The 24,901-nt window shown below is 37.9% G+C and overlaps 5 protein-coding genes across 5 annotated transcripts; 4 read left to right on the top strand and 1 right to left on the bottom strand.

Moving 5' to 3' along the window:
• Positions 1–925: 925 nt before the first annotated feature.
• Positions 926–1,758, bottom strand: ccl20a.4 (chemokine (C-C motif) ligand 20a, duplicate 4). The gene is made up of 4 exons (XM_085253580.1): positions 1,599–1,758; positions 1,384–1,489; positions 1,203–1,283; positions 926–1,077 (listed from the first exon to the last, which is right to left on the bottom strand). The coding sequence occupies exons 1-4, from the start codon at positions 1,663–1,665 to the stop codon at positions 1,068–1,070; spliced, it is 264 nt and encodes an 87-aa protein (XP_085109706.1). The 5' UTR covers positions 1,666–1,758; the 3' UTR covers positions 926–1,067.
• A 5,674-nt stretch (positions 1,759–7,432) lies between these two features.
• On the top strand, positions 7,433–8,402 carry LOC146553715 (C-C motif chemokine 20-like). The gene is made up of 4 exons (XM_085254738.1): positions 7,433–7,573; positions 7,666–7,774; positions 7,869–7,943; positions 8,031–8,402. Exons 1-4 carry the CDS (start codon positions 7,504–7,506, stop codon positions 8,068–8,070), a joined length of 294 nt encoding a protein of 97 aa, XP_085110864.1. The 5' UTR covers positions 7,433–7,503; the 3' UTR covers positions 8,071–8,402.
• Positions 8,403–9,986: 1,584 nt separating this feature from the next.
• Positions 9,987–10,682, top strand: LOC146553716 (C-C motif chemokine 20-like). Its single transcript, XM_085255154.1, has 4 exons — positions 9,987–10,108; positions 10,233–10,341; positions 10,459–10,533; positions 10,622–10,682. Exons 1-4 carry the CDS (start codon positions 10,042–10,044, stop codon positions 10,680–10,682), a joined length of 312 nt encoding a protein of 103 aa, XP_085111280.1. The 5' UTR covers positions 9,987–10,041.
• A 7,096-nt stretch (positions 10,683–17,778) lies between these two features.
• LOC146553717 (C-C motif chemokine 20-like) lies at positions 17,779–18,628 on the top strand. Its single transcript, XM_085254918.1, has 4 exons — positions 17,779–17,900; positions 17,988–18,096; positions 18,194–18,268; positions 18,357–18,628. The coding sequence occupies exons 1-4, from the start codon at positions 17,834–17,836 to the stop codon at positions 18,403–18,405; spliced, it is 300 nt and encodes a 99-aa protein (XP_085111044.1). The 5' UTR covers positions 17,779–17,833; the 3' UTR covers positions 18,406–18,628.
• A 2,553-nt stretch (positions 18,629–21,181) lies between these two features.
• Positions 21,182–22,019, top strand: LOC146553718 (C-C motif chemokine 20-like). Its single transcript, XM_085254944.1, has 4 exons — positions 21,182–21,417; positions 21,540–21,648; positions 21,746–21,820; positions 21,909–22,019. Exons 1-4 carry the CDS (start codon positions 21,351–21,353, stop codon positions 21,955–21,957), a joined length of 300 nt encoding a protein of 99 aa, XP_085111070.1. The 5' UTR covers positions 21,182–21,350; the 3' UTR covers positions 21,958–22,019.
• Positions 22,020–24,901: the final 2,882 nt, after the last annotated feature.

Raw genomic sequence — 24,901 nt, forward strand, 5'->3', positions numbered from 1 at the left:
TCTGTCGCACTCTGTTAAACTGAAACTACCATTAAAATTACACTGTTCGTTTTCTGTAAGTGCTCAAACTTATAAAATCAGCAGGAGCTCAAATAATTATTTCCCTCACTGTAAATGTAGAAGTAGTAAATGCAGAATACCACCTTCTCTGTGTAAATTGATGATTTTGTAGAAATCTGTAGGTTATGAATTTGCCTTTTTTTTAATCTGATGGGGATCTGCAGTGTGTGGACTGTGTGGGTGCTGTAATAAATTTCTTCATTTCTTTTTTTAGTTTGAGTGCCTGGCTGTGGGCATGCAGGACGTGCCACACTCCTAGGAAGGAGGAAGACACCTACTTGTGGTTGTCTGTCTGTCTCACGTCACTCATTAGTCATTTTACATTTTTGTTTTACCTTCATACACAGTTCATGAGGACATCTGGCATCATTTTTGTCTATACTAGTCATCCTGCACCCCTTTGTGACCAAACCTTTGGCTTTCTTTAACATTTGTTTGAAATGCAGTCCTTTTGTACTTTACACTTTGGTTGTATTATGCATCTTTATTGTGTCTCTTGTAATTAGTTTTTGCTGTATTTATATCTATTGTTGCTTTTAGTATCGTCCTACTTCCACATTTTTATTCTTTTAAGTCTCTGTCTTACTTCTATCTCATAAATTGAAATTCTTGTTTATGTTTACTCCATTACTGTACTCAAGTGCTTTTTAAAAAAGTTAGTTTCTCACTTTTAACCTTTTACTGTTTTCTGATACTCCCTTCTGTTTGTAAAATGGATTTCTTTTCTTTTCTGTAAACGCGTACTCATGCTGTGTCAGTCAGCTTTACTGCTAAATAGTGATGCAGAATAGTGATGTTTTTTCATGAGGTCAATAAAAAGCAACGGATGCAATTATTGATATATTTTTAAAAAATATATACTGTATTTATTAGCTTTGAATCATGTTATACAAATGAAGTATAAACAATATAAAAAACAACATAAAATATAAAATACAATACTATTTAACTTTTACAGAACTAGTCTGTAAACTGATGCACTCAAGTGAGCTCCGTGAATGTTGTCCTCAGTGTTTTCTGTTTAAAAAGAAAAAAAAAGGAAAGGATTAGAAATCAGAAACACAAGAATAATCTTGAAACAGGTTTTTTTTTTCTTCTTCTTGTGTTTGATAGCTACTGATAGGGTAAGGAATTGATCTTACCGTGGCAGTAACTGAATAGCAATTTTCACCCACTCGTCTTCAGGATTGGCACAGATATGTCTGTTTTTCACAGTCTTGAAACTGATGTTTAAAAAAAGTTCAGACATTAGTATCACAGCAGAGCTGGCAGTCAGTGTGGATTATGTGTTTTAGATGCAGTTACGATATTTTCCCCACTTACATTATTGCCTTGAGTTTGCAGTTGTCATCTTGGACTGTGTAGCTTTTCAGCCTTTTTACTGAGACAGGGTTTTGCTGGTACCGTGTGCAGCAATATTTATTGGAACCTTTGAAGGAAAGAATGAGACATTTCAGTGAAAACAGCATTTTACATGACAATATGACAAAAAACATTATAATAACGTCTCAGTGAATAATCGCTGAAGCCATACTCACTGCTTTCATCCAGTGCCACCAGCAGCAACACCAGCAGTACGGAGACACGCACAGCGAACTTTGCCATCCTCAGTAAATCAGCAGTGAATCAGTTTTCTGATCAGGATTCCCAGGGAGTCAGTGATGAAATGATTGTAACCGGCTGTGGCAGAGAAGTTTAAATACTGTGTGAGATGGAAATGTCCCACGAGAGGTCAGGGAGGTGGAAAACCCTGTCTGAGTCAAACGGGAAATGTGACTCGTCTTTTTTTCAACCACCGAAACCCCCTCCTCTGTGTACATTATGCAAAATTGTTTACTTTCATGATAGTAAGAGTTTAAAAATAATAATATGAACATGTAACATCTTTTAAAAGTTGCTATGTAATAATAATTAGCATATGTTTGCATAGCTGGACTGGTGATTTTTCATTTTTATGGGCCAATGGTTTGTTTTGTTTTGTTTTTTCGTTTTTTTCCGTAACGGTATAAACAATGAAAGGTGGTGGATTGGCCAGATGCTGGGAGATGTGTAAAAATAACTCAGTTGTTTGGTGGTGGCTATTGCGGAGCTTCCACAGATTCAGTAACATTAGCAAGTACTGGCAGGTGGATGAGGGAAAGGCAGGAGGAGCAGAGACCCGAGGCGGTGAACTGATCTTCAGGTAAGAAGTTATGACCTGCAGTCTATCTGGCTCAGATATGAACCAAGTTTAGGTGGAGTTTATTTTCGTTATGCTGACTTTTTACAGTCAGTTACAATAAGTAGTACTGCCTACTAGCTAGCATGGCGGAGTTTATATACAGCTGGGCGGGTGCTGTGATGTTAATGATGTTGAACTTGTTTTATCTTATTTTATTTATAAAGGTTAGTTATTAGAGTTATCAAACGTCCCGTAAAAAACGGAATCCTCTCGTATTCAGAGAAAATATTATGCGTTTGGTGTTGAGCTGAAAAGGAGCACAATTTGTCCCCGACTTCAGCTACAATGAAAAAGACACAAAGCTGAATTTATTTAATATTAATTTCTAGTATCAGCTGATGTTTGCTGGAGCCACACCTGTAAAAGCTGGTCATGATATCGGTTTGGTTATCTGGTGAGAGGGAAACATGAAGGTGAAACCAGGAGATGTCCTTACTGAATCATCAGAGCTGAACAGGTGATGGAGAAACAGGTTTACCTTTTAGGTGACATGAATGAGTTGAAGGGAAGTTATGAACTGTTTCTGAGAGACAAATAACACCAGGATCCTTTTCTAAGATAAGATAAGACTTTATTGATCCCACAACGGGGAAATTTTTGAGTCACCTCAGCTCAGGTACAGATATCAGAAGGAAATACAAAAATACAAATAAGTACAATCGATGAAAAAAAGTAAGATAATACACTATATACAATGGTAGCACACACAGTATGTGATTATGGATATGGTTGGAAATATGGAAGACATAAACTATATAGCTTGATGTAGCTATTGTACCACTACTATCCCTATTTGTAGACATGTACACACACATATGTACACACTAAATATACATATGTATGCATATACATACATATATACCTGCACATGTCCATACACATGGAAGGTCCATTATGCATGAAGTGGTGACCGTGGATGTTCACAGTGTCCTGTGACTTATGACATCGTGATTGAGGAGTTATAGAGTCTAACTGCTGTTGGGATGAATGATCTGCGAAAGCGCTCCTCCTCACATACTCATGCAGTGGGTGATGTGGGTTGTTCATGATGGATGTCAGCTTTACTAACATCTTCCCCTCACCAACCACCTCCACAGACTCCAGGGGACATCCCAGCACGGAGCTAGACCTCCGCACCAGTTTGTCAATCCTGCTCCTGTCCCTGTCCGTGCATCCACTCCCCCAGCAGGCCACTGCATAGAAAAGGGCAGATGCTACCACAGTGTCATAGAATGTCCCTAACAGAGTCCTGCAGACTCCGAAGGACCTCAGTCTCCTCAGCAGGTGGAGTCGACTCTGGCCCTTCTTATACAGGACGTCTGTATTTGTAGTCCAGTCCAGTTTATTGTTGAGGTGAACACCCAGGTACTTATAAGAGTCCACTATCTCAATGTCTTTCCCTTGGATGTTCACCGGTGTTGTAGGGGGTGACTTCCTCCTGAAGTCTATGATCATCTCCTTTGTCATGCTGGCGTTGATTTGGAGTACATTGGTCTCACACCAGCCAACAAAGTCACTGATGACCCCCCTGTATTCCTGATCATTCCCGTCTGATACGCATCCAATGATGGCTGTATCATCTTTTTATGTAGCTGACAACTGGTAACTGTACAGGGGTGGATCTAGCAAAGTTTTGCCTGGGGCCCAGGTAGGGCATTAACAGGGAGAGGTGTGCACAAGGAAATACTTTTCTTTCTTTTTCTCATTTAAAATGTCTCGCTTTTACCAAATAATTATCTGAATCTTACAACAAACGTTTTCATCTGATGTAAAATGTATAGAAATCCATTATTGTACATAGCATTTTTTTTAGGGTCCCATCATAATTTCTTCAGAAGTAGCTAAGTACTGTATATGATGCCAGTATTTTCCCACATTTTCTAGATACTGTATCAGTACTGTGTGTAAAATGCCATCAAAAAGTCAATTAAGTTTTATTCTTTCTCACCTGTCTTTTTATCTCCTTTCACTTTTTAAAGGTTGCCATGTTAGAAAAAATATTTTGCCCTGCCATGCTGTTTATTGATGTGGCAAATGAATGGTTTATGAAAATATATCTAAATCTGTCATCAGTAATCAGTAATGATCATGTCTCACCTCTAGTCTTCTCTGTCTTAATTTCAGGTTTTCACCATGTGTTGTAGACAGTTCAGGAGGTTAACACCAAGCAGTCTACTTTCGGGTACTGTTTAGAATACTAGAATAGGGAGGATGGTGTAGGTTTAAGTTTATTAGACTGATGCATATATACCAACAAGACAGTGTACATCACTGTGACAACAGCGTTTGTTTTCATTCAAAGGCTTTATGGTTTTTCCTATAATACCTGGTGGGCCGGTCTCTAGTCAAAATGCCCGGGTCGATTTTTTGTCCCAGTCCAGCCCTGTATGTTTGTTATTCAACTTGTGTTAAAACATTTAATCACGTAGCCAGAACTGTATGTTGTACTCCACTACTGCATGGTACAAAAGTCCCCTCCTCCATCCCCATTTTCTTGGAGTTTGGCGAGGTCACTGAGGCAGTTAGACATCTCTTTGGTAGCAGGACCCTTGGGGTGGACATGGTTTGCCTTGAGTTCCTGAAGGCTCTGGATACTGTAGGGCCGTTAGTTGATACACCTCTGCAACATCGCATAGAGATCTGGGGCGGTGCCTCTGGATTGGCAGACTGGATTGGTTCTCATCTTTAAGAAGGGGGACTAGAAGGTATGCTCAAAATACAGAGGGGTCACACTCCACGGTTTCCCTGGGAAGGTCTATGCCAGGGTACTGAAAAAGAAAGTGACTCTGTGGTTGAACTTCAGATACAGGAGGAACAATGCAGGTTTCGTCCTGGTCGTGCAACAGTGGACCAACTCTTTATCCTACCAAAGATATTTGAAGGTGCGTGGGAGTTTTGCCCAACCAGACTACATGTGGTTCGGTTTGTGTGTGCTTCGGTGGTATGTGGTGTGTGGCCCTTTGCTACAAACCATTCACTCCCTATGCAACTGTTGAAGAGGCCGAAGATCATTCCTGATCTCAATTTTTTTTTTTTTTTGCAGAGGATGTGATTCGGTTGGCTTTGTAATGTAACAATGCAATACAACCCCCCCCCAAAAAAAAATAATAATAATGCTGCAAATTTTAGAAGATGTTCTGTCATAATATTTCTAAAGTAATTTTGCTAGTCTACTGTACAATATCCAGCTAGGTCATCACTGTAAATAAGTTAAATCTAATCGACAAGATGGAGCATGATTTACTAAACATCCTGTTGATGTTACTGCTAGACAGATAACATCAGAAGCCCATGTGCACAAGACATGGGCTTCTATCTGTAAGTATAACCGCAAGCTGTTTTCATCTTAGCTGTTGACCTTCACTGAAAGTTCTCAGTGCTTGTTTTCTAATTTCAAAGTCTTTACTGTTGATGTATTGCCATGTCTTACTCGAATATGGTTAGAAAGCAAACAATGTCATTAGTTACACTTGATCATCTCCTGCTGTGACAGACATCGCACTGTTCTCTTTTGTAGTACCGGTTTGGATCCACTTTTGCATTCAGAAGTGCGTTAATTTGTCATGGAATGGATTCAACAAGATACAGTGCTAGCTGTACAGTTTAATAATAAAGCAAAGTCCCATTCTGTATAATTCTGTATGGCTGTCACATTTCTGTATTTTCTGTTTAATTAAACAGTTTATCTTATCTCATCTCATCTTATGTAATGTTATGTTATGTTATGTTATCTCTTCTCATCTCAGTCTCATCTCTTCTTATCTTATGTTGTCTCATCTCAGCTCATCTTATCTTATTCGAGGGACTCTTTCATCTGGGGAACAGGAGGGACATTTACACTGACAGCAAACTCTCTCACCAAATTTTGTTGAATTAAGATGGTCTTGAAAAATCAAAAATATATTTACTTTTCTGTATTTTCTGTTTAAATGAGTTTGTTTTATTGATTTTTATTTCAGTTTCCCCATCCATTTTCTATTGTGATATCACATTTATTTTATTGAATTTTAATAATATTATTTTTAATGTTTTGGCTTCTGTAAGTAACGCAGTAATCTCCTCTTTTGGGGGTGATGAATATATCTTATCTAACGATATCATTATTGAGAATATTATAAGTAAAGTAAAAGCATTAGAAAGATAGATATATAGTTTTCAATGATGTTTGACTATGAGATTGCGAACTGCAGGAACTCGGTGATGTGGTTTTGTTGGAAACTTCATGATAAGCAATTACACTTACAATAAGTGCATCATGACCTATTTCAGTGCTCCAGATGCAAAGCTTTACCGTTGTTGCATGGGTCTTGGGTATAAAATAAGTTCCTCTGACCTAGAAAAGAACATCCAACCTCAAAGCAACCCACTTGTAGCGGCCCACGTGAAGTCAGAGCACGGAGGTCTTCAGTGAAGCTTTCATCCTCTTTAAACTCTTATCTCCACTTGTATCTAAATGTCACATACTTTATATCTATCTATAAATATATATATATAATTATTTTTATGTCTCTTTTAAGTTTATGTCAAGAGTCACAAAGAGGAATGACGCTTTATAAAACGTCCCATGTTGCACGGCTGGCTCTGTCTTATCAGGGTGTGTTGATGCAGGTCACACTGGTCACATGTCTAACATGTGTGACCTAATATGTCTCTTTTCAGTTTTCCTATAATTACAACTTCTAGTTTATATTTGGCCAACATATGACACAATGAGCACTGAATAATATAAAGAGCTTTTTCAAAAAGCTTCTGTATTTTGCTTTTATTTCAATTCAGTTCAGCGAGCAATACTTTTTAACCACACTCTTTTTTACGTGACAGTTTTAATAATTTTGTACTTTACAAATTTCTTTGTATAAATACAATATATAATATGATGCATAATTATTGTGCCCTACCCTAAATACAAGCAAAGTTGTAACAAGTTTAATTGATCGCTTATTTTATAGAAAGTACTTTTTAATTAGAAGGGGTTTTTTTTTCCTTGTAGTGGTTTTATGTAAGGTTTTACCATTTAAACGTTTCCACTCTTGGTTGGACAGAATTTTGGGTTCTATAAATAAAAAAAATTAGGGGGGTTTTCGTGACAGTCTAGCACCACTGATGTGGTCAGAGCTGAGGTATAAATGAAGCTCCTCAACAGTGCACCCCCTTTCACTCCACTTGAAGATAGGCGAGACAACTTTATCATCAGAATCACTGTTGTCAACTGAAACAAAGACATGGTGACAATCAAAGCCATGGCGATGGTGATCGCACTCACTATTTGTCTGACTGCGAACAGTTCTGACGGTATGTACTTGCTGCCTTTCTGTTTTTCATCTTTAATTTTAATTATTTATTACTATTATTTATTATTATATATTTTCTTTCCTTTTTCACAGGCTATCGTTACTGCTGTCGAAGATATATGACAGGCCGATTACGAGATCTTGAAATTAAGGGGTACTCAGTCCAGACTATTAAGGAGATGTGTCCCATTGATGCCATCATGTGAGCGTCACTAAAATCATTTTAAAGGTTAAAGACAGCTTCAATGATTACCGTGGGTGTATAAATATTTACATATTGCTTTGTTTTAATGCAGTTTCCACACAAAGAAGGGGAAAGCATGCGCCAATCCAGCTCTGAAGTGGGTGATGGACGCTGTTGATCGTTTAAGGTGAGATTTTTAGAAAGAAAATAATGAACAAATGTTCTGATTTGAAACAAACAGCAAGAGAAGTAACTCCATCTATCATCATTTTAGGAATAAAGCGCAGAAGATCCACCAGAACAACTCACTGTAGCAGAAATAGAGGATCGTCTGAGCTTTTTAAGGATGCCAGCTACAGCAGACTGTTTTCTATGTGAGCTCTGCAGCCTGCAGCCAGCAACCAGCAATGCATCACTGTTTTTAAATCCAGTTAACTCCAGCTTGAAGAGCCTGCTGTAAATGGCGAATGTGGTGTTCAGCAATGCATATCTCAGCTCAGTTGTAAGAGCTTGTATCATATTATGTCTTTATCGTCTTTGTAAATCTTATTTTTTGCTTTTATATGTTTATAAAATAATTTATAAAAAGAGTCATTTGTTTTATTAATGGTTTTGTAGTTTCATCTAATCATTCAAATAAAATGAGTACCTGTTCCAAGTCTAAAACAACTTGTTCTTGTGTGCTGTTTAATTTTTTATCGTTAGGCTGTGTACACCAGAAATAATTTTAACTTTGACTATATGTATATATATTTATTCAATCTCCTTTTTCCATCACACTTTGATTGCATCACTTTTTTGTATTTTTTCTATTTAATCAGCTGCTGTAACACAGTAGCTTCCCAACTTTTGTGATAAAGAAAGTATTTCTCATCATATTCTAATTACATTATCACAAACTGAGAATGCAGAATTCTAACTTATTGTAAATGCGGTGATTTAAATGTTTAAACAAGGCATCCACATTTTTTTGGCCACACGGCACCACAAATGGACATTTTTAAAGTAATTTACACAAATTTCCCATAGTCTAAGTCGATATAAAAGCACAGAATTCGATGGGCATTCATCCATCACGTCTCCGCCAAATAAAAAAAACAAACTTTCCTTGCTTGGAAGCAAGGTTCACTCAGAAAAAAGCAATCTACATGTAGCAGATATGAGATAAGGGCATATTACAGATGATATATTTTATTATGCTCTCTATTTATCATGATAAAATAAGATAGATATAATAAGAAATACATGGACTGACAGTCACACAGTCTCAAAAAATGGAAACAAAGTGCCAAAAAATCCCCAAACAAACAAAACCCCAAACTCTCTCTTATTGATATGCAGACAATGTTATTTCTGTTATTTCTGTATTTTTTAAAGTCTTATGATGCCATAGTCAAGCGTTTTACACATTCATCCAACAAGTAAAAGAGCAGACTGAGTCGAAAGCAGACACCGTTAATGTCGTTAGTATCACAGATCAAAACAAAAAGACCCGTTAAAAACACCTGCCGCAGTCCCCTATCAGTCAGAGGAAGCGGTACAATTAAATCGGTATCTCTCATTTTCTCCGCTTTGCTTTTCTCTCCACTGAAGAATCTGCTCACATCTATAATCCCACATTCTTTTTATCATTTTATGTCTCCTGATGGCCTGTTATCACAGAAACATGGCATGTTTTGAAGCCATAATTAAAATTTGGACACATCTGTTTATGTCGAGAGAGGCCATAAACAGAGGATTTTTTTATGCCAACTTAAGTTTGACTCGGGTCAGACCAACAAGTACTCTGGATTTGATCTTTTAGAACATGAGGAACGCTTCATAGGATGAACGTTGAGTAGAAATAGCCTTGAAAAAAATGGACTATTCACTTAAACTGAATTGCTCAAACATAATAACATCAGTGCTGTACAGTACAAACACACCAATATGATGATATACAGAACACAGAAATAGAAAAACAGTTAAAAACAGTTACACAGGAGATTTTCTGAACTTTACTGTAAAATTTGAACAATGCTGTCATTCCATAATCATACCAATGATTGCAAACGCTACCATTGTTTTGATCCAACAATGATCCAAGCAGTTCCTCTTTGTTTCACTGGGGAAAGTGGCAGGATTTTTTCATGATGTAGCTTCTTCTGCTCTGGGCTGAGCTGAAGTATTTATGAAGCTGCTTGATCAGCACATTACCAGCACAGCCTCACTGACTCAACCTGAAGAGCCACCAGATACAGTGAGATAGCTTCATCATCACTGCTGCCACCACAAACACAGAAGACATGCTGCCAATTAAAGCTGTGGTGGTGATCGCACTTACTGTTTGTCTGCCTGCAAGCACATTTGCTGGTATGTACTTGTCTTTGTTTCTTTTGTTTCTTTGTCTTTTCTCCCTTAATCACATACGCTTACACATCAGCATTGCCACTACTGGGATCTGGCAGATACAGATATTATATTTTACTCTTCCCAGCTTATCGTCACTGCTGTCGAAGGTACATGATAGGCAGGTTACAGGACTCCATCATCAAGGGGTACTCAGTCCAGACTGACACAGAGATGTGTCCCATCAATGCCATCATGTGAGCATCTTTAAAATTATTTTAACAAACTGCTTTAAAGATCAAAAAATACTTGAGACAAAATTAGTGTTTACTGTGGGTGTAAAAATATTTACATATTGCTTTATTTTAATGTAGTTTCCACACAAAGAAGGGGAAAGCATGCGCCAATCCAGCTCTGAAGTGGGTGATTGACGCTGTCGATCATATAAGGTGAGATTTTTTGAAGCAGAATAAAGAGCAAGTGTTCTGATTTTCTAATAAACAGCAAGAGAAGTAACTCCGTCTATCATCGTTTTAGGAATAAAGCACTGAAAATCCACCAGCACAGCTCACAGGGGCGGAAAAAGAAGACCATCTGAGCTTTTTACGCACACGGTGGATGCCAGCTAAAGAAACACTTCACTCTTTTATCTTCCACTGACGTCCGTCTCGTGGAACCTGCTGCAAATGACAAATATGTTGTTAAACAACAGCAATATCAGCTCAGTTTTAAAAGCTTGTGTAATATTTTAATTTTATATTCTTTGTAAATGTAAGATAGGATTTTATAGTTTCATATAAATGCTGAAATAAAACGAGCACATGTGCCCGATCTGCTTGTGTGCTGTTGTTTTCTGTGGTGAAAACATCCAGCTTTGGAAGTTCTGTGCTGCTAATAGTTAAACAATGACAGGTGAGAGTCCTGTGACATGAGCAGGAGGAAGTCATGGGAGCTGAAGAAGGAACCGGTATTTCTGTTGACATGGTGTCATTAGCTACCACTTAATTATTAAAGTAACATTCATGTAATAATTAAGTAATACAGCAATAATGGTTTGAACTGCATAACATTAAATTGCAGTTTATTTAATTGGGTTATATGGGGTCATAAACTGGATGCAATAATGTCTGTGAAGCAATGCAAATCAGAAATATTATAATATATAGTGTAATATATTAATAAGAATATATAACTGCTAGGAATCAAATAGTGATAACTATGCATGTACATTTTTATATACTAAATTTAAAGTGGTAGTAACCTCATAATAATAAGGTAATACTGGTTGATGCTTTAATATATTAGAAAAGTTTTATTATATTATGACGATGAAATTAAACTTACCTTACATCCCCAGCATGTGTTTGAAGGTAACTGTGTAAATATTCTGTCAATTGCTGTCTTTTAAAAACACACCTGAGATAGTTTCTATGCAATAACCAGGAATCCGGGCTGCAGAATGCATAACTCCCTGTTTTCTCTCCATGTTAATAACCTATGAAAGCAAACTCAAATAATGTGTTACTTTGTGTAACCATCACGTTACTTTGTCATAATTGAATGAGTTTATTTGCAGTGCTCATGAACGCGAATCATACAGTCTCGATTTACAAGGTCCTTTGTAGAGGAAAATCCATTAATGAGGTCTGAGCTCCAATCGCACGTGAAGAGGAACAAATTTTTCTCCACCCCTCGCTCTCGCACAGATTTCTCTCAGCAGGATAACTTCTCCACAGAAGAGAGGGACAGGTGAATAATCGTAGAGGAACACAAGCGGCAGAGTTGCAGACTGGAGCAGGTTTCAATAACATGGTTAATTCAACACTCAGACGCAGACTAAAGGATCTCTCCCAGTATAAGTAGTGGCAGGTTGATCAGCACATGACAAACAGGTGAGCTTGATTGTGTCAGGTGTCCCCGAGTGGAAGGTGGGAATTCTGGAAGGATCAAACCCTTGCAAGACAAAGCATGGTTAGGCACACACGCACAAACACATCCACACACTCATAGTGATAAAGAAGGAGAGAGAGAATGGCAGCGATGCACGGGAGGACCATGACAGCCTTGGCTGTTATAATGGGTAGACGCCTGACCTGATGGATACAGACTCTTTGCTCACTCATGCAGAAATGCACTGATTTACTGACTTTTCTGTCTTTGTCTTTTGTCAGTCAACACCTAATACACTTGTGTGGACTTCCTCTTCTGTATCAAGCTAGAGCCGCTTGCCACTTGTGGTAGTTTATGTGTAATAACCAGAAATGAGAAATATGTAACCAAGACATGAGATGGTTTTGGTGGAAAGTTTATAGTAAGCAATTGCATTTATAGTCTGTGGATCGTGACCTATTTCAGTGGTTCAAATGCACAGCTTTTCCTTTGTTGCATCGGTCTTCGGTATAAAATAAGCCCCTTTGACCTAAAACCTTTGTATAACCTCAAAGCAACCCACGTGTAGCGCCCACATTCAGCAAGAGCACGAAGGTCTTCGGTGAAATACCTGATCCTCTTCAAACACTTATCCCCATATGCTTCTAAATGTCACACACTGTATTAGTTATTTTTAGGTATCTTACATTTTAAGTGCATGTTGAGATTCACAAAGAGGAACAACACCTTAAAAACCTTGTGCTAACATGTGTCTTTTTAAAGTTCTTTCAAAAAAATACCCAAATATAAGCTCATGTACACATTTAAAGTTCCTGTATTTTACTGCAGTTTAGTCCATTATAATTCAGAAGGAAATGCTTTTTTTGCTGGGTTTTCGCTGTGGAGGTTTCGTTGTGGTTTTTTAAACCACACTTTTTATTGTGACAGCGTAAATTACTTTCTACTTTGCAAATTTTTCTCTGTGTTTACAGTTAACATGATATGATGTTTTCTTAAAGGTTAAACAGTCCCACCATGAAGACAAGTGAGTTGGAATAATTGTAGATGATCGTTTAGTTTCTAGAATGTCAGCTGACACGTGCGCTTACATTTTTATACAACCTGTTGCACACATATTGGTTATCGTGTTGTGGGTCATGTTGTTTTCTGTGTGAGCTTTGCCGCCAGCAGCCAGCGACTCTTTTGGTTTGCTGGTGTAAACAATGCAGTATCAGCGCGCGTGTAAGAGAAAATCTTTATAAATGCATTTTGTGTTGTGCTGTTTGAATGATGTATCCTTCCTCCTTTACTCTTAATTCTCTATTTAACAGGTATTACAGTCACAATTTGAATTCTACTGGAAGGATTGTACAGCACACATTTTTGTTAACTTTAAAAAACAAGACTTGGGTTCCCCAGTTTGAAATTATTTTGGATTTTTTCTAATCAATGCAGGATCAAAAATACGGCCTTTGCATAAGTCTTGCTGTAAGCTGCAGCTTAACCAGACATTTTTGGTCACCTTTAACGAGCTTCGGGCATTCTGGCTGGAAATTTCTTGGCACTGACTCGGCCACAAATTTTTTGATTACTATCAAAAGTGTAGGCCATTGGTGTCCAACTCCAGGCCTCAAGGGCTGGTGTCCTGCAGGTTTTAGATACTACCAGAGGTGGGACCAAGTCATTGTTTTGCAAGTCTCAAGTAAGTCTCAAGTCTTTATCCTCAAGTCTCAAGTCAAGTCTCAAGTAATGTCAGGCAAGTCAGAGTCGAGTCTCAAGTCACTGGTGTAAAAGTCCGAGTCAAGTCACAAGTCTGAAACTTTGAATTTCAAGTCCTTTCGAGTTTAAAAAAAAAAAAAAACGAAAAAATAATGTTGCAGTTATATGCTAAATGTAAATATTAGACCATGTAATTTTAAAATCTGTGTTTTTCTCAACACATGACAAAATAGTGAACTTAGAAAATATACACAAATTGTGAAATTGCACCTCTTTAAAATGCAGCTCAATTAAACCTAGCTCCAAGAATAATTTTCACCGACAGTTCTGAGATAAGCTGCATGTTATTCTTGGATGCGGTTGTAGGACCAGCTTTAAAATCGCATGACAAAAATATCATACACATTAAAAAAAACTGCATCACCAACGTAGCCTGGACAACATTTGCTAGTTAGATGAAGTCAGCTATCTCATCTTAGCATATTTATATGCATATTTATAATCATACGGTTCTTGGAGTGAGTGCATACACTCATGAAGTTTAGTAACTTCCGGTCACTGCAACAAGCCCAGGTACAGTTTACCGACGGATGGGTGCAGGACCTTGAAATGCACCGTGTAGAAAGTAAAGACCATCGTACGTATCATAAGTTTACCAGTCTCACAAATCGTCGTCATAAATACACATTCGTTAACCGTTTATTAATAGGACCTTTGAGCTCAACGGTAATTAATTAGTAGTGGAAATAATTTCTGGTAGCATCACAGAAATGTAGCAGTGACAATAATACTGTATGCTGTAATCGTACTGGGCAATTAGTGATACAAAAAAACTGTTTTATCCTGTGAATAAAAGTATGTTTTTGTCAATGTACCATAATAACAGAAGCGAAACGCAATATTGTGTCAGGACAATTCACTATTTATGCACAATAAATAAAGGAGCATAGCACGACAATTTCTGTTCAGCGCCAGACTTACTTGTAACCTATATCACCAATTATGTTAAGAAAATGACGTATTAACTACTAAAAAACACTGACCTTCGTGTAAATGCTTGGAGCAGACTAACCTGTGAGCTGGAGTGTTCTGGGACGTTATATTTGATCTTTGAATGGCTGCAATCCAGGCCACCCGTCGCATCTTTGTTACTTCGGAAACATGGCTCGAACAATTTCTCTTCAACGACGTAATCCGATAACAACCGATCTCTTTACCCGTCGGCTTCCCGTGGCTGTCATGCGACCGGCTATTGCAGTTAATAATACAACGGCTTCTTGACATTTTTGTGTTTCTTTTTATCGCTGTATAACTGATTTTAATTGAAAGCCTGCGTGCGCTAGTACCGCTTGCCACGAGTTCCCAGAATCCTTTGCGGTTCTACCCGTGAATGACGTCACATTTTCAATCTCTATATAATATGCATGTTAAATTTTATATTTGGGGTAAAATATCAAGTCTTTTCAAGTAAACCGGTTCAAGTCCAATTCAAGTCCCAAGTCATTGGTGTAAAAGTCCAAGTCAAGTCACAAGTCTTAGAACATTTTTTCAAGTCAAGTCTAAAGTCATAAAATTAATGACTCGAGTCTGACTCGAGTCCAAGTCATGTGACTCGAGTCCACACCTCTGGATACTACCCTGGGTCAACACACCAGAATCAAATGATTAGTTCATTACCAGGCCCCTGGAGAACTTCAAGACATGTTGAGGAGGTAATTTAGCCATTTAAATCTACCATGTTGGATCAAGGACACATCTGAAACCTGCAGGACACCGGCTCTTGAGGCCTGGAGTTGGACACCCCTGGTGTAGGCTACCAAAACATTTAATAGGCGTGCATCTATACTTTTGTTCCCGTGTGGGTTACAATACCGGCATTCATTTTATATTTAATCCCCTAGTTGTGCCAGATTTTGAATTACTACGGTGTAAACCTTTTTGTATTTTCTGTTTAATCGGCTGCTATAAGACAGTTATTTCTTCTTCTTCTTCTTTTTGGCTGCACATAGAAAACACATATGTTCCATAGCCCAGGATGACATCATTGATGTGGAAAAAGCATAAAATTTTATGGACACTGGTCTATCAAATCTCCACCAATGAAAACTCTTTCCTTGCTTGAAAGCAAGGCTCATTCAGAAAATCTACCTGTAGCAGATATGAAATAACAGTTAATTACACAATGGTAAGAAAAATCTGTCATAACACAGGAAAAGATAAGCCTGAAGCAAACCCACTCACACAGACAGAGTGGGTTTGCTAGTTTCAGTTTAGTTTTTATTATCTTTTGTATTTATGATGATACAATGATAAAGAATAGAATAAATATTAGAGATCTAGAGTGATTGTAGTGATCTCAGTCTCAAAAGCACATTTGACCGTGTCCACAGAGTGTCCTGTGGGAGTTGCTCTGGGAGTATGGGGCATCTAAGAGCCGATCAGTCCTTATACTTCTATTGCAAGACCTTGGTCTGCATAGCCGGCAAATAAGTTTGCTGGTGGGTGTTGGACTCCATCAGGGCTGATTCTGATCATAAATTTTATGGACAGAATTTATAGCAGTAGTCAAGTGGCAAAAGGCTTCCACTTTGTTCTCAGAATCTCGTATCTGCTTTTTGCAGATGATGTGGTTCATCAGCACCTCCAAGTCTGAGGTCATAGTCATCAGCCAGAAAAGGGTGGAATTACCACTCTGGGTCGGGCGTGAGTTACTGATGAGTTACTAATGATGAGTTACATCCTTTTACTTGATCAATGTACTTTTTTTTTTTTGCAACAATCCAAAACAGCGAAAAATACAATGTCAAGTCCAGAATATTCTTCAGTAAAACCTCAAAGGTACTGAATGCTCAAAAATATGCTGAAAGGAAACTTAAGCACATACTCCCACACAATGTAACTGTTTAATTTAACATTAAACACAGTTAAGGCTCACAAATCACATTCCCATCTAAGTGGGAATAAATAAAATACATATGCAACAGTGGGAAGTGTAATAGTTTATACTTCCAGTGTCTTTGAATGAAACAGTTCGGCTATACTTCTGTTTGCTCTCCAGTTGTATTTAGCAGAGGCTGAGCAACCCAAGCGTGTTCCTTCTTCTTTTTCCTAACAAAAGATAAAGATGGAAACACCACAAAGGAGAAACAAAGATGTTCTTTTTATGAACAAATATGCGAAACACTGATACATCTTACACCACATTGTTTGTTTTATTAAAACAGACACTAATGTGTCCTTGTATGTATGTCCTTGAGTGACTTATGTATGTATGTATGTATATATATGTATATATTGTACTATTCTTAGTTAGTGTATTGTCTGTCTTGTCTTAATGTTGGTTTAAAATGGAGCACTGTAACAAAAAACAATTTCCCCCAGGGATCAATAAAGTATTCTGATTCTGATTCTGATTCTGATATTTGAATACAAATACCATATATAAAATATCACACTTGGGTAATAAAATAGTGACAGGTTTATAATTGAATTTTTGTCTCAGCCTTTTGGATTATGACCAGTAAAAATCAATGGTTGTAGCTATGTTTAAACCAGTGACATTTCCCTAATTTAAGAATGACGCTTTTGTGATGTCAATGCTGAGAGTCACAAAAAGGAGCAACGCCTTATAAAATTTCCCACATTGCACTGCTGCCTCTACAGGAGTCTTTGTCCGGTCAGGGTGTGTTAATGCAACAATTAACATGTATGATGCAATGTTTTTCTTTTAAATTGCCCATAATTATAATTCCTTGCTTCCTACTGAGCTGGTTTGAAATCAATTCCTCCCAAAAGTTACACGTTTTTACACAGTTAATAAGTAATCACACTACCTTTTTGTGACAGGTGTGTGTATGTGCATAAACACTGTAAGACTGGAAAAGTGTTAAATAAAAGTTGTTCCATAAATTTCCATAATCAAAACAAATGTTTCCAAACACTGCCGTTGTGTGGATCCATGTGGATTCATACGCCCCTCCTACTTGTGCCTCTGCTGGGACTTTTTGTGATGATGTCACATGTCTTGATGCGCTTAGAGCTGAGGTATAAATGAGGCTGCTGAGATTAACAGTTTTACCAGCACAACCTCTCTGACTCCACCTGAAAAGGCGAGACCGTTTCATCATCAGAGTCACTGCTGCCAACACAAACGAAGAAGACATGCTGCCAATCCGAGCTGTGGTGGTGATCGCACTTACTGTTTGTCTGACTGCAAACACATCAGCAGGTTTGTATTTGTTGCTTTCTTGTCCTTTCTTGCCTTTCTATGATTTGTTTCTTGTTTAGTCACAAATTGTCTTTCCTTCTTTCACAGCTTATCCTGACTGCTGTCGAAGGTACATGAGAGGCAAATTACCATATTCAGCCATCAAGGGGTACTCAGTCCAGACTGTCACAGAGATGTGTCCCATCAATGCCATCATGTGAGCATCATTACAATTACTTTAACAAACTGCTTTAAAGAAACTAGTGTTCACTGTGGGTGTGCAAATATCAACATATTGCTTTATTTTAATGTAGTTTCCACACAAAGAAGGGGAAAGCATGCGCCAATCCAGCTCTGAAGTGGGTGATTGACGCTATTGATCGCATAAGGTGAGATCTTTAGAAACAGAATAAAGAGCAAATGTTTTGATTTTCTAATAAAGAGCAAGAGAAGTAACTCCATCTATCATCATTTTAGGAAAAAAGCGCAGAAGATCCACCAGCGCAGCTCACAGCTGCAGAAATAGAAGATCATTGGAGCTTTTTAAAGAGACCACTGATGCCAGCTAAAGAAAACCAAGTTTTTTATGAGATCTTTGCATCCAGCAACTGTTTTATAGTCCAGTGAACTCCATCATGTGGAGCCTGCTGTAAATAAGAAAGATGTTGTCAAACAATGGACATATTAGCTCAGTTTTAAGAGGTCTATAATATTAATTTATACTTTGTAATTGTAACATTTTGGTTTTGTGCATGTACTGTTGTGTTAAATAAGAGTAATTTATGCAATTGTTTTTGTGGTTTTATACATACATTGAAATAAAATGAGTACCTCTTGTGGGTCTAAAACTATTAGCACGTATGCGCTGTTGAATTTTTTCACACTAAACACGTGACACTGCATTCCTCCTTTAATCTTTCCAGAGTTCCAGCTCTAGACATTTGTGTCATAACATGAAACCTAGAAAACAGCTAAACAATAACTGACGAAACTTCTCAAAGGAGGAAGTTGTGGGAGCTGCTTATGTAAAGCATGTAGTAGAGCAGGTATTTCATCAGCTATGATGAAGTGGAAGGCTTAGAAGGCTTAAATAAGAGCTGCAAAATGCATAACTGCCTGTTTTCTGTCCACTTTAGTGTTAATAGGTCAAGGTCAAGGTCAAATTTATTTATATAGCACAAAGTGCTTAACAATATAAGCCATTCAACTTTACCCCATTCAACTTTAAACTTGAAGTAATGTGATGATTAACTGGTGTGATAATCCGCCTCAGTTTGTCTTTGTCAGTCACATGATTCTGGAGTGAAGCCAAGGAAGTCTAGCCAGGTAGCAGGTGGCAGTTGAGCTGATGGTAACAGACTCTTTGCTCACTCATTCAAGAATGCACTGATTTATTGACTGTCAATTTTCTACAATTAAAAACCATAAAAAAAACTTGTCTGTACTTTCGAACAGAAAATGTTAATTCACATGACCTTGACAACAACACCTGATTAATGGCAGATAACCAACAAGGAAGTTGCTGAGACATTTCCACAGTCCTACCTGCGGGCAAAGACAGGTGAAATTTTCCGGCGGCCCTGCCAGAACCACAGAGCTGCCAGAGAACAGGGAGGAGTCTACAATAGGGGAAGTCCAGGTCCTCAGACAGAGCTGCACCTACACACTCTGCTTGGCTGGTTCAGCTTCCTGTGACCATCTTTGCTGCATTCCTGTACATTTCACTTTTGCATTATATTTAAAAACACAGACTAGCTACATTATGTACTCAAGAAACTTGGAGAAAGGAAAGCTGCTGCAGCTGTGTGCCGAGGGAGCTCGGTTTCAATTTGGGCAAATTTCCTCCCTCAAGTACTTTAACATTGTTGCTTTACACTTTAATAATATTATTTAACATTGCACCACAAAATTATGTGAATAACATTCATTTTTAGAAGGTAATCATGCTTCATCTGATATCCTGTTTGACTTTTTAACAATTACTCACTTTATCACAACACAGTGACGTGGATATGATCAAGTGGGGCTGCTGGTACACTGAGGGGACACACTGCAGGGATTCTATGCATTATAAGTTCACTATTACACACACCCGGCTCAAAAATAAAGTAATGAAAAAACTGTGGCAGTGCAAACATTTTTCTAAAGATTTACTAGGTCAACTTTATGCACAAAATTAAAAGATTTGCTTTTCACTCTAAAAAAGAAAACATTGGCAAACCTTAAGATATATCAGAACAACATGATGCAATGCCTTTCTGAAAATTCTCAGCTTTTGACTTTTGTTGCTGACTTTAAAAAGAGCTCCTCATTTAGTCAAGAATTCTAGCAACCTGGACTTTCTTGTTCATCTAATTCCAATATTCCTGTGTGGTTGAAAATAAACTTGTAGCTTCAGTGGTATGTATTCCCCCATTCTCAGAGGCTTGGCTTGTATTGCTCCCAGCTGGCGACCTGGGACTTTTCATCTGTTTGGCTGCTGTACTAACCACTGCACCGTGGCAACACATGGAGCCTTCCTTTACAAACATTTAGCTGATAAAACTACATTTATTTAATGTAGAATAAATAAAATGAAGAGGACACAGCAGAAGGTTAGCTGAAACACTGTTTCTTCTGAATAGGTAAACCACACTAGTTTGGTTAAAGCCATAATCTTTGCAGGTAAAAAGTGAACTGGAAATGCATCCCAATCATTCTATGAATGAATTATCACATGCTTGGCTGGCTGGATTGTTAGCTGTTTGGTTTGATGATGGGTTGGATGGTTGGAGGGTCAGTATTACTTTTACTATTAAGAAACTGTGTCCTTTAGTCTCATTTACTTATCAGAATTTTGTCTTTGCTGATGTAAAACTCAGTAGTTTAGTGTTGTTCTTAAAAATGCAACTAAAAAGTTTTCAGCAAGACTAAAAATGAAATCAGATATATTGAGTTTAATATAGTTTGTTACTTTTAAGTCAAAAACTTTAAATTAGTGTATATTTACCCAGGCATACTTGAGCTTTTCATAAGCTTGTCTTTTATTGAGTACTTTACATCAGGTGCTGTATGGCTTGTTGCTGCTGGATCTGCGGTCATTTTCCTGGAATAAGAAGGAAAATGTGATCTCGCCTACTTAATCTTTAAATAGTTTTGAAACAGACATTTAATCATACCTGGAATTTTTTCAAACTAATATTATCAGTGAAATAGTAAGCATCTGCACATATTTGGTCTATAAATATCACAACATTCCATAATCAGTGCAATTTCAGAAGCCTGCAGATCCATGGATCCATGTGTATTTATAGGTCCCTCCCACATGTTCCACCTGTTTTGTTTTGTTTTTATTTTTAACTTTCAATGCTGGGATTTTTCTAGTTCGCTGCTGTGATCAGCACATCACCAGCACAACCTCTCTGACTCCACCTGAAAAGGCGAGACAGTTTCATCATCAGAGTCACTGCTGCCAACACAAACGAAGAAGACATGCTGCCAATCCGAGCTGTGGTGGTGATCGCACTTACTGTTTGTCTGACTGCAAACACATCAGCAGGTTCGTATTTCTTTCCTTCTTGTCTTATTTTCTTTAATTTTTTTCTGTTTAATCACATTTACACATAAGCACTATTTTTTGTCCTCTGTTATATGAACAAATGGTCTTTCCTTCTTTCACAGCTTATCCTCACTGCTGTCGAGGGTACATGAGAGGCAAATTACCATATTCAGCCATCAAGGGGTACTCAGTCCAGACTGACACAGAGATGTGTCCCATCAATGCCATCATGTGAGCATCATTACAATTACTTTAACAAACTGCTTGAAAGAAATTTGTGTTTACTGTGGGTGTGCAAATATCAACATATTGCTTTATTTTAATGTAGTTTCCACACAAAGAAGGGGAAAGCATGCGCCAATCCAGCTCTGAAGTGGGTGATTGACGCTATCAATCGTATAAGGTGAGATTTTTAGAAACAGAATAAAGAGCAAGTGTTCTGATTTTCTAATAAACAGCAAGAGAAGTAACTCCATCTATCATCATTTTAGGAAAAAAGCGCAGAGGATCCACCAGCACAGCTCACAGCTGCAGATGTAGAAGATCATCTGAGGTTTTTAAACAGACCACTGACGCCAGCTACAGAAAACAAACTAAGAGCTTGTATAATATTAATTTATACATTGTAAATATCAGATTTTGGTTTTTGCATCTAGTGTTGTGGCAAAAAAGCGTAATTTATGAATATGTTTTTGTGATTTTATACATACATTTAAATAAAATGAGTCTAAACTATTACCCGTTATGTGCTGTTGAGTTTTTTTCACATTTAACACGTGGCGCTGCATTCCTCCTTTTATTTTGTTTCCTAGTTTGTAACAGTGAAAAATTCCAGCTTGGAAGTTCTGTGCTGCAATCTAATTGTTAAACAATAGCAGATGAAAGTCCTGTGACATCAGCAGGAGGAAGTCACAGGCTGTTTATTTAAAGCATGTATCAGAACAGGTATTTCTGTGCAGACAAGATGTCATCAGCTCTGATGATGGTGTTTAGTTGCACTTTTTACTACAGGCTGGTAATAATGATGCAATAGTGGGGGTAATGAGGTGGAAGGAGCCCAGTAATTACACAGAAAGAGGACGTTATTACTAATTACTAAAGTAATATCAAGGTCATATCATGAATCACAATTGTTTGACGAAAACCAATATTAGACTAATTGGGTGATAAGAGGCCAGAAAATGGGAATAGTGGGAAATGTAGAAACAACATATGCCAATAAAACAATGCCAGTTAGTACAGCAGTATATCGAGGACAATATGATAAACTGCTAGCAATAAAATTGTAAGAACTGTGCATTTGAATTTTTATTTACTGACTTTAAAGTGGTTGTAACCTCATAAGAATAAGGTAATATGGGTTAATGTTTTAACATATTAGGATAGTATTACCATATTATGATGCTAATATGAATCTTACCTTACATCTGCAGCGGAAACATTATTATATGTGGCCTGTTACCTGGAAACATCTGCGATACTTTCTGAGCAGCTATACAACACTTTGATAATCAAATGTAGCTTTAGGCCACATCGGTACGCGAGTGAAAGTGATTTTTAGATGGCATGGATGCACAGCGGTCATGTGGCGAGTCCTTCATGTGCTGCTGTGCACTGCCACCCACTGCGGGTACTCTGCACTACACACCGTGGCTGTTCAGCATGTCTTATGCTCTTATGGTCACTTCACATTTTGCTTGATCATTATTTACAGTTTCATAATCGCTTTATTGGGAAATGTTTCTATATTATTATTCCAATTTTCTGGCTTCTTATCACCCAATTTATGGTTTCTTATGGCAGTTTGTTGTCTTTTCTGGTCATTTTGTGTATAATTGATTTAATTAATTTTATTTTTAAATCTCATTGTGGTCCCTGAATCTTTGGCTCCTTGATTTTTCTGTCTCTTTATTCCTTTAACTGTTTTGACATTTTGTTTGTTGCCTTCTAGCTTTATACTTCTTTGTAATAGTTTTAAATGCTTATCTTTTTTTTCCTAGTAGTTTTTCATTGTATGTATTTATGTATTTGTTTGATCAGATATATTAACTGCAATATAGTTTACTACCTCTAGTCTAAGGAGCTTGCAAAGAAAAGCATCTGGACTTCTTTGAGTTGCTTGAAGACGTTTCATCTCTCATCCGAGAAGCTTCTTCAGTTCTAAGGTCAAATGGTGGAGAGTCCCAGATTTAAACCCAGTGGGAGTTTCCCCCCAAACAGGGACAAAGGGACCCCCTGATTATCCTCTAACTAATCACATGAGCCAAGGTGTGAAAATGGGTGTGGGTCACAATCAGCCTGGTTTTGGGTGAGCTCATTGTGAAACCTAACCCCACCCTATCATGTGATTTCCTGAGGTCAGATGGCCCAGGATGTGAGTGGGCGTTAAGGCGTCTGGGAAGGGATCTCAAAACTGGATTATAGATGGCAGAGAGTTGGTGTCGTAAACCCCCGCCTCTGTTCAAAGATGGTCGCTCACAGTGGACATAGATGGCTTCTTTCACTCCTCTTTCAAACCATCTGTCCTCTCTGTCCAAAATGTGAACATTGGCATCCTCGAAAGAGTGTCCTTTATACTTAAGATGCAGATGGACTGCGGAGTCTTGTCCTGTGGAGGTGGCTCTTCTGTGTTGTGCCATGCGCTTGTGAAGTGGCTGTTTGGTCTTTCCAATGTAGAGGTCTGGGCATTCCTCGCTGCACTGTACAGCATACACCACATTGTTAAGTTTGTGTTTTGGAGTTTTGTCTTTCGGGTGAACCAGTTTCTGTCTGAGTGTGTTGCTGGGTCTGAAATACACTGGGATGTTGTGCTTGGCGAAAACTCTCCTGAGTTTCTCTGATACACCGGCTACATGTTCATCGTGACCTTTTCCAGCTCTCCAACTCCAGAGATTTTCATTTTTATTTGTAATTTTGCATTAGTTGATAATTTATCCTCTTTAAACACTTTATCCCCATGTGCTTCTGAATGTCTCACACTGTATTAGTTTTATTTTTGCCTCTTTTATGTTTTAATTGTTTTAACTGCCTGGTAAGTCGCAAAGACACTCCTTATAAAACTTCCCATGTTGCAGGAGCTGGCTTTGCAGGAGTTTTTGTCTTGTCAGGGAGTGTTAACCTAACATGTGACCCAATATTTGTATGCATATATATATATATCTTTAACATTTATATAAATTTATAATTGTGTGTATGTATAGATAGATAGATAGAACCTGGAAGTCCCGAGGTCAAAATGGGAGATGCCCCCAAGGGTGATGGACAACGACCGAGCTAAGATCCTGTGGGACTTCCAGATACAGACGGACAAAATGGTGGTGGCTAACCAACCGGACATAGTGGTGGTGACAAACAGAAGAAGACGGCCGTAGTGATGGATGTAGCGGTTCCAAATGACAGCAATATCAGGAAGAAGGAACACGAGAAGCTCGAGAAATACCAAGGGCTCAGAGAAGAGCTCGAGAAGATGTGGAGGGTGAAGGTG

This window comes from Mchenga conophoros, linkage group LG18 (assembly GCF_057382185.1).
Source record: "Mchenga conophoros isolate Kocher_MC1m ecotype Shallow Benthic linkage group LG18, M_conophoros_male_GT1.1, whole genome shotgun sequence".
Lineage (NCBI taxonomy): Eukaryota > Metazoa > Chordata > Actinopteri > Cichliformes > Cichlidae > Mchenga > Mchenga conophoros.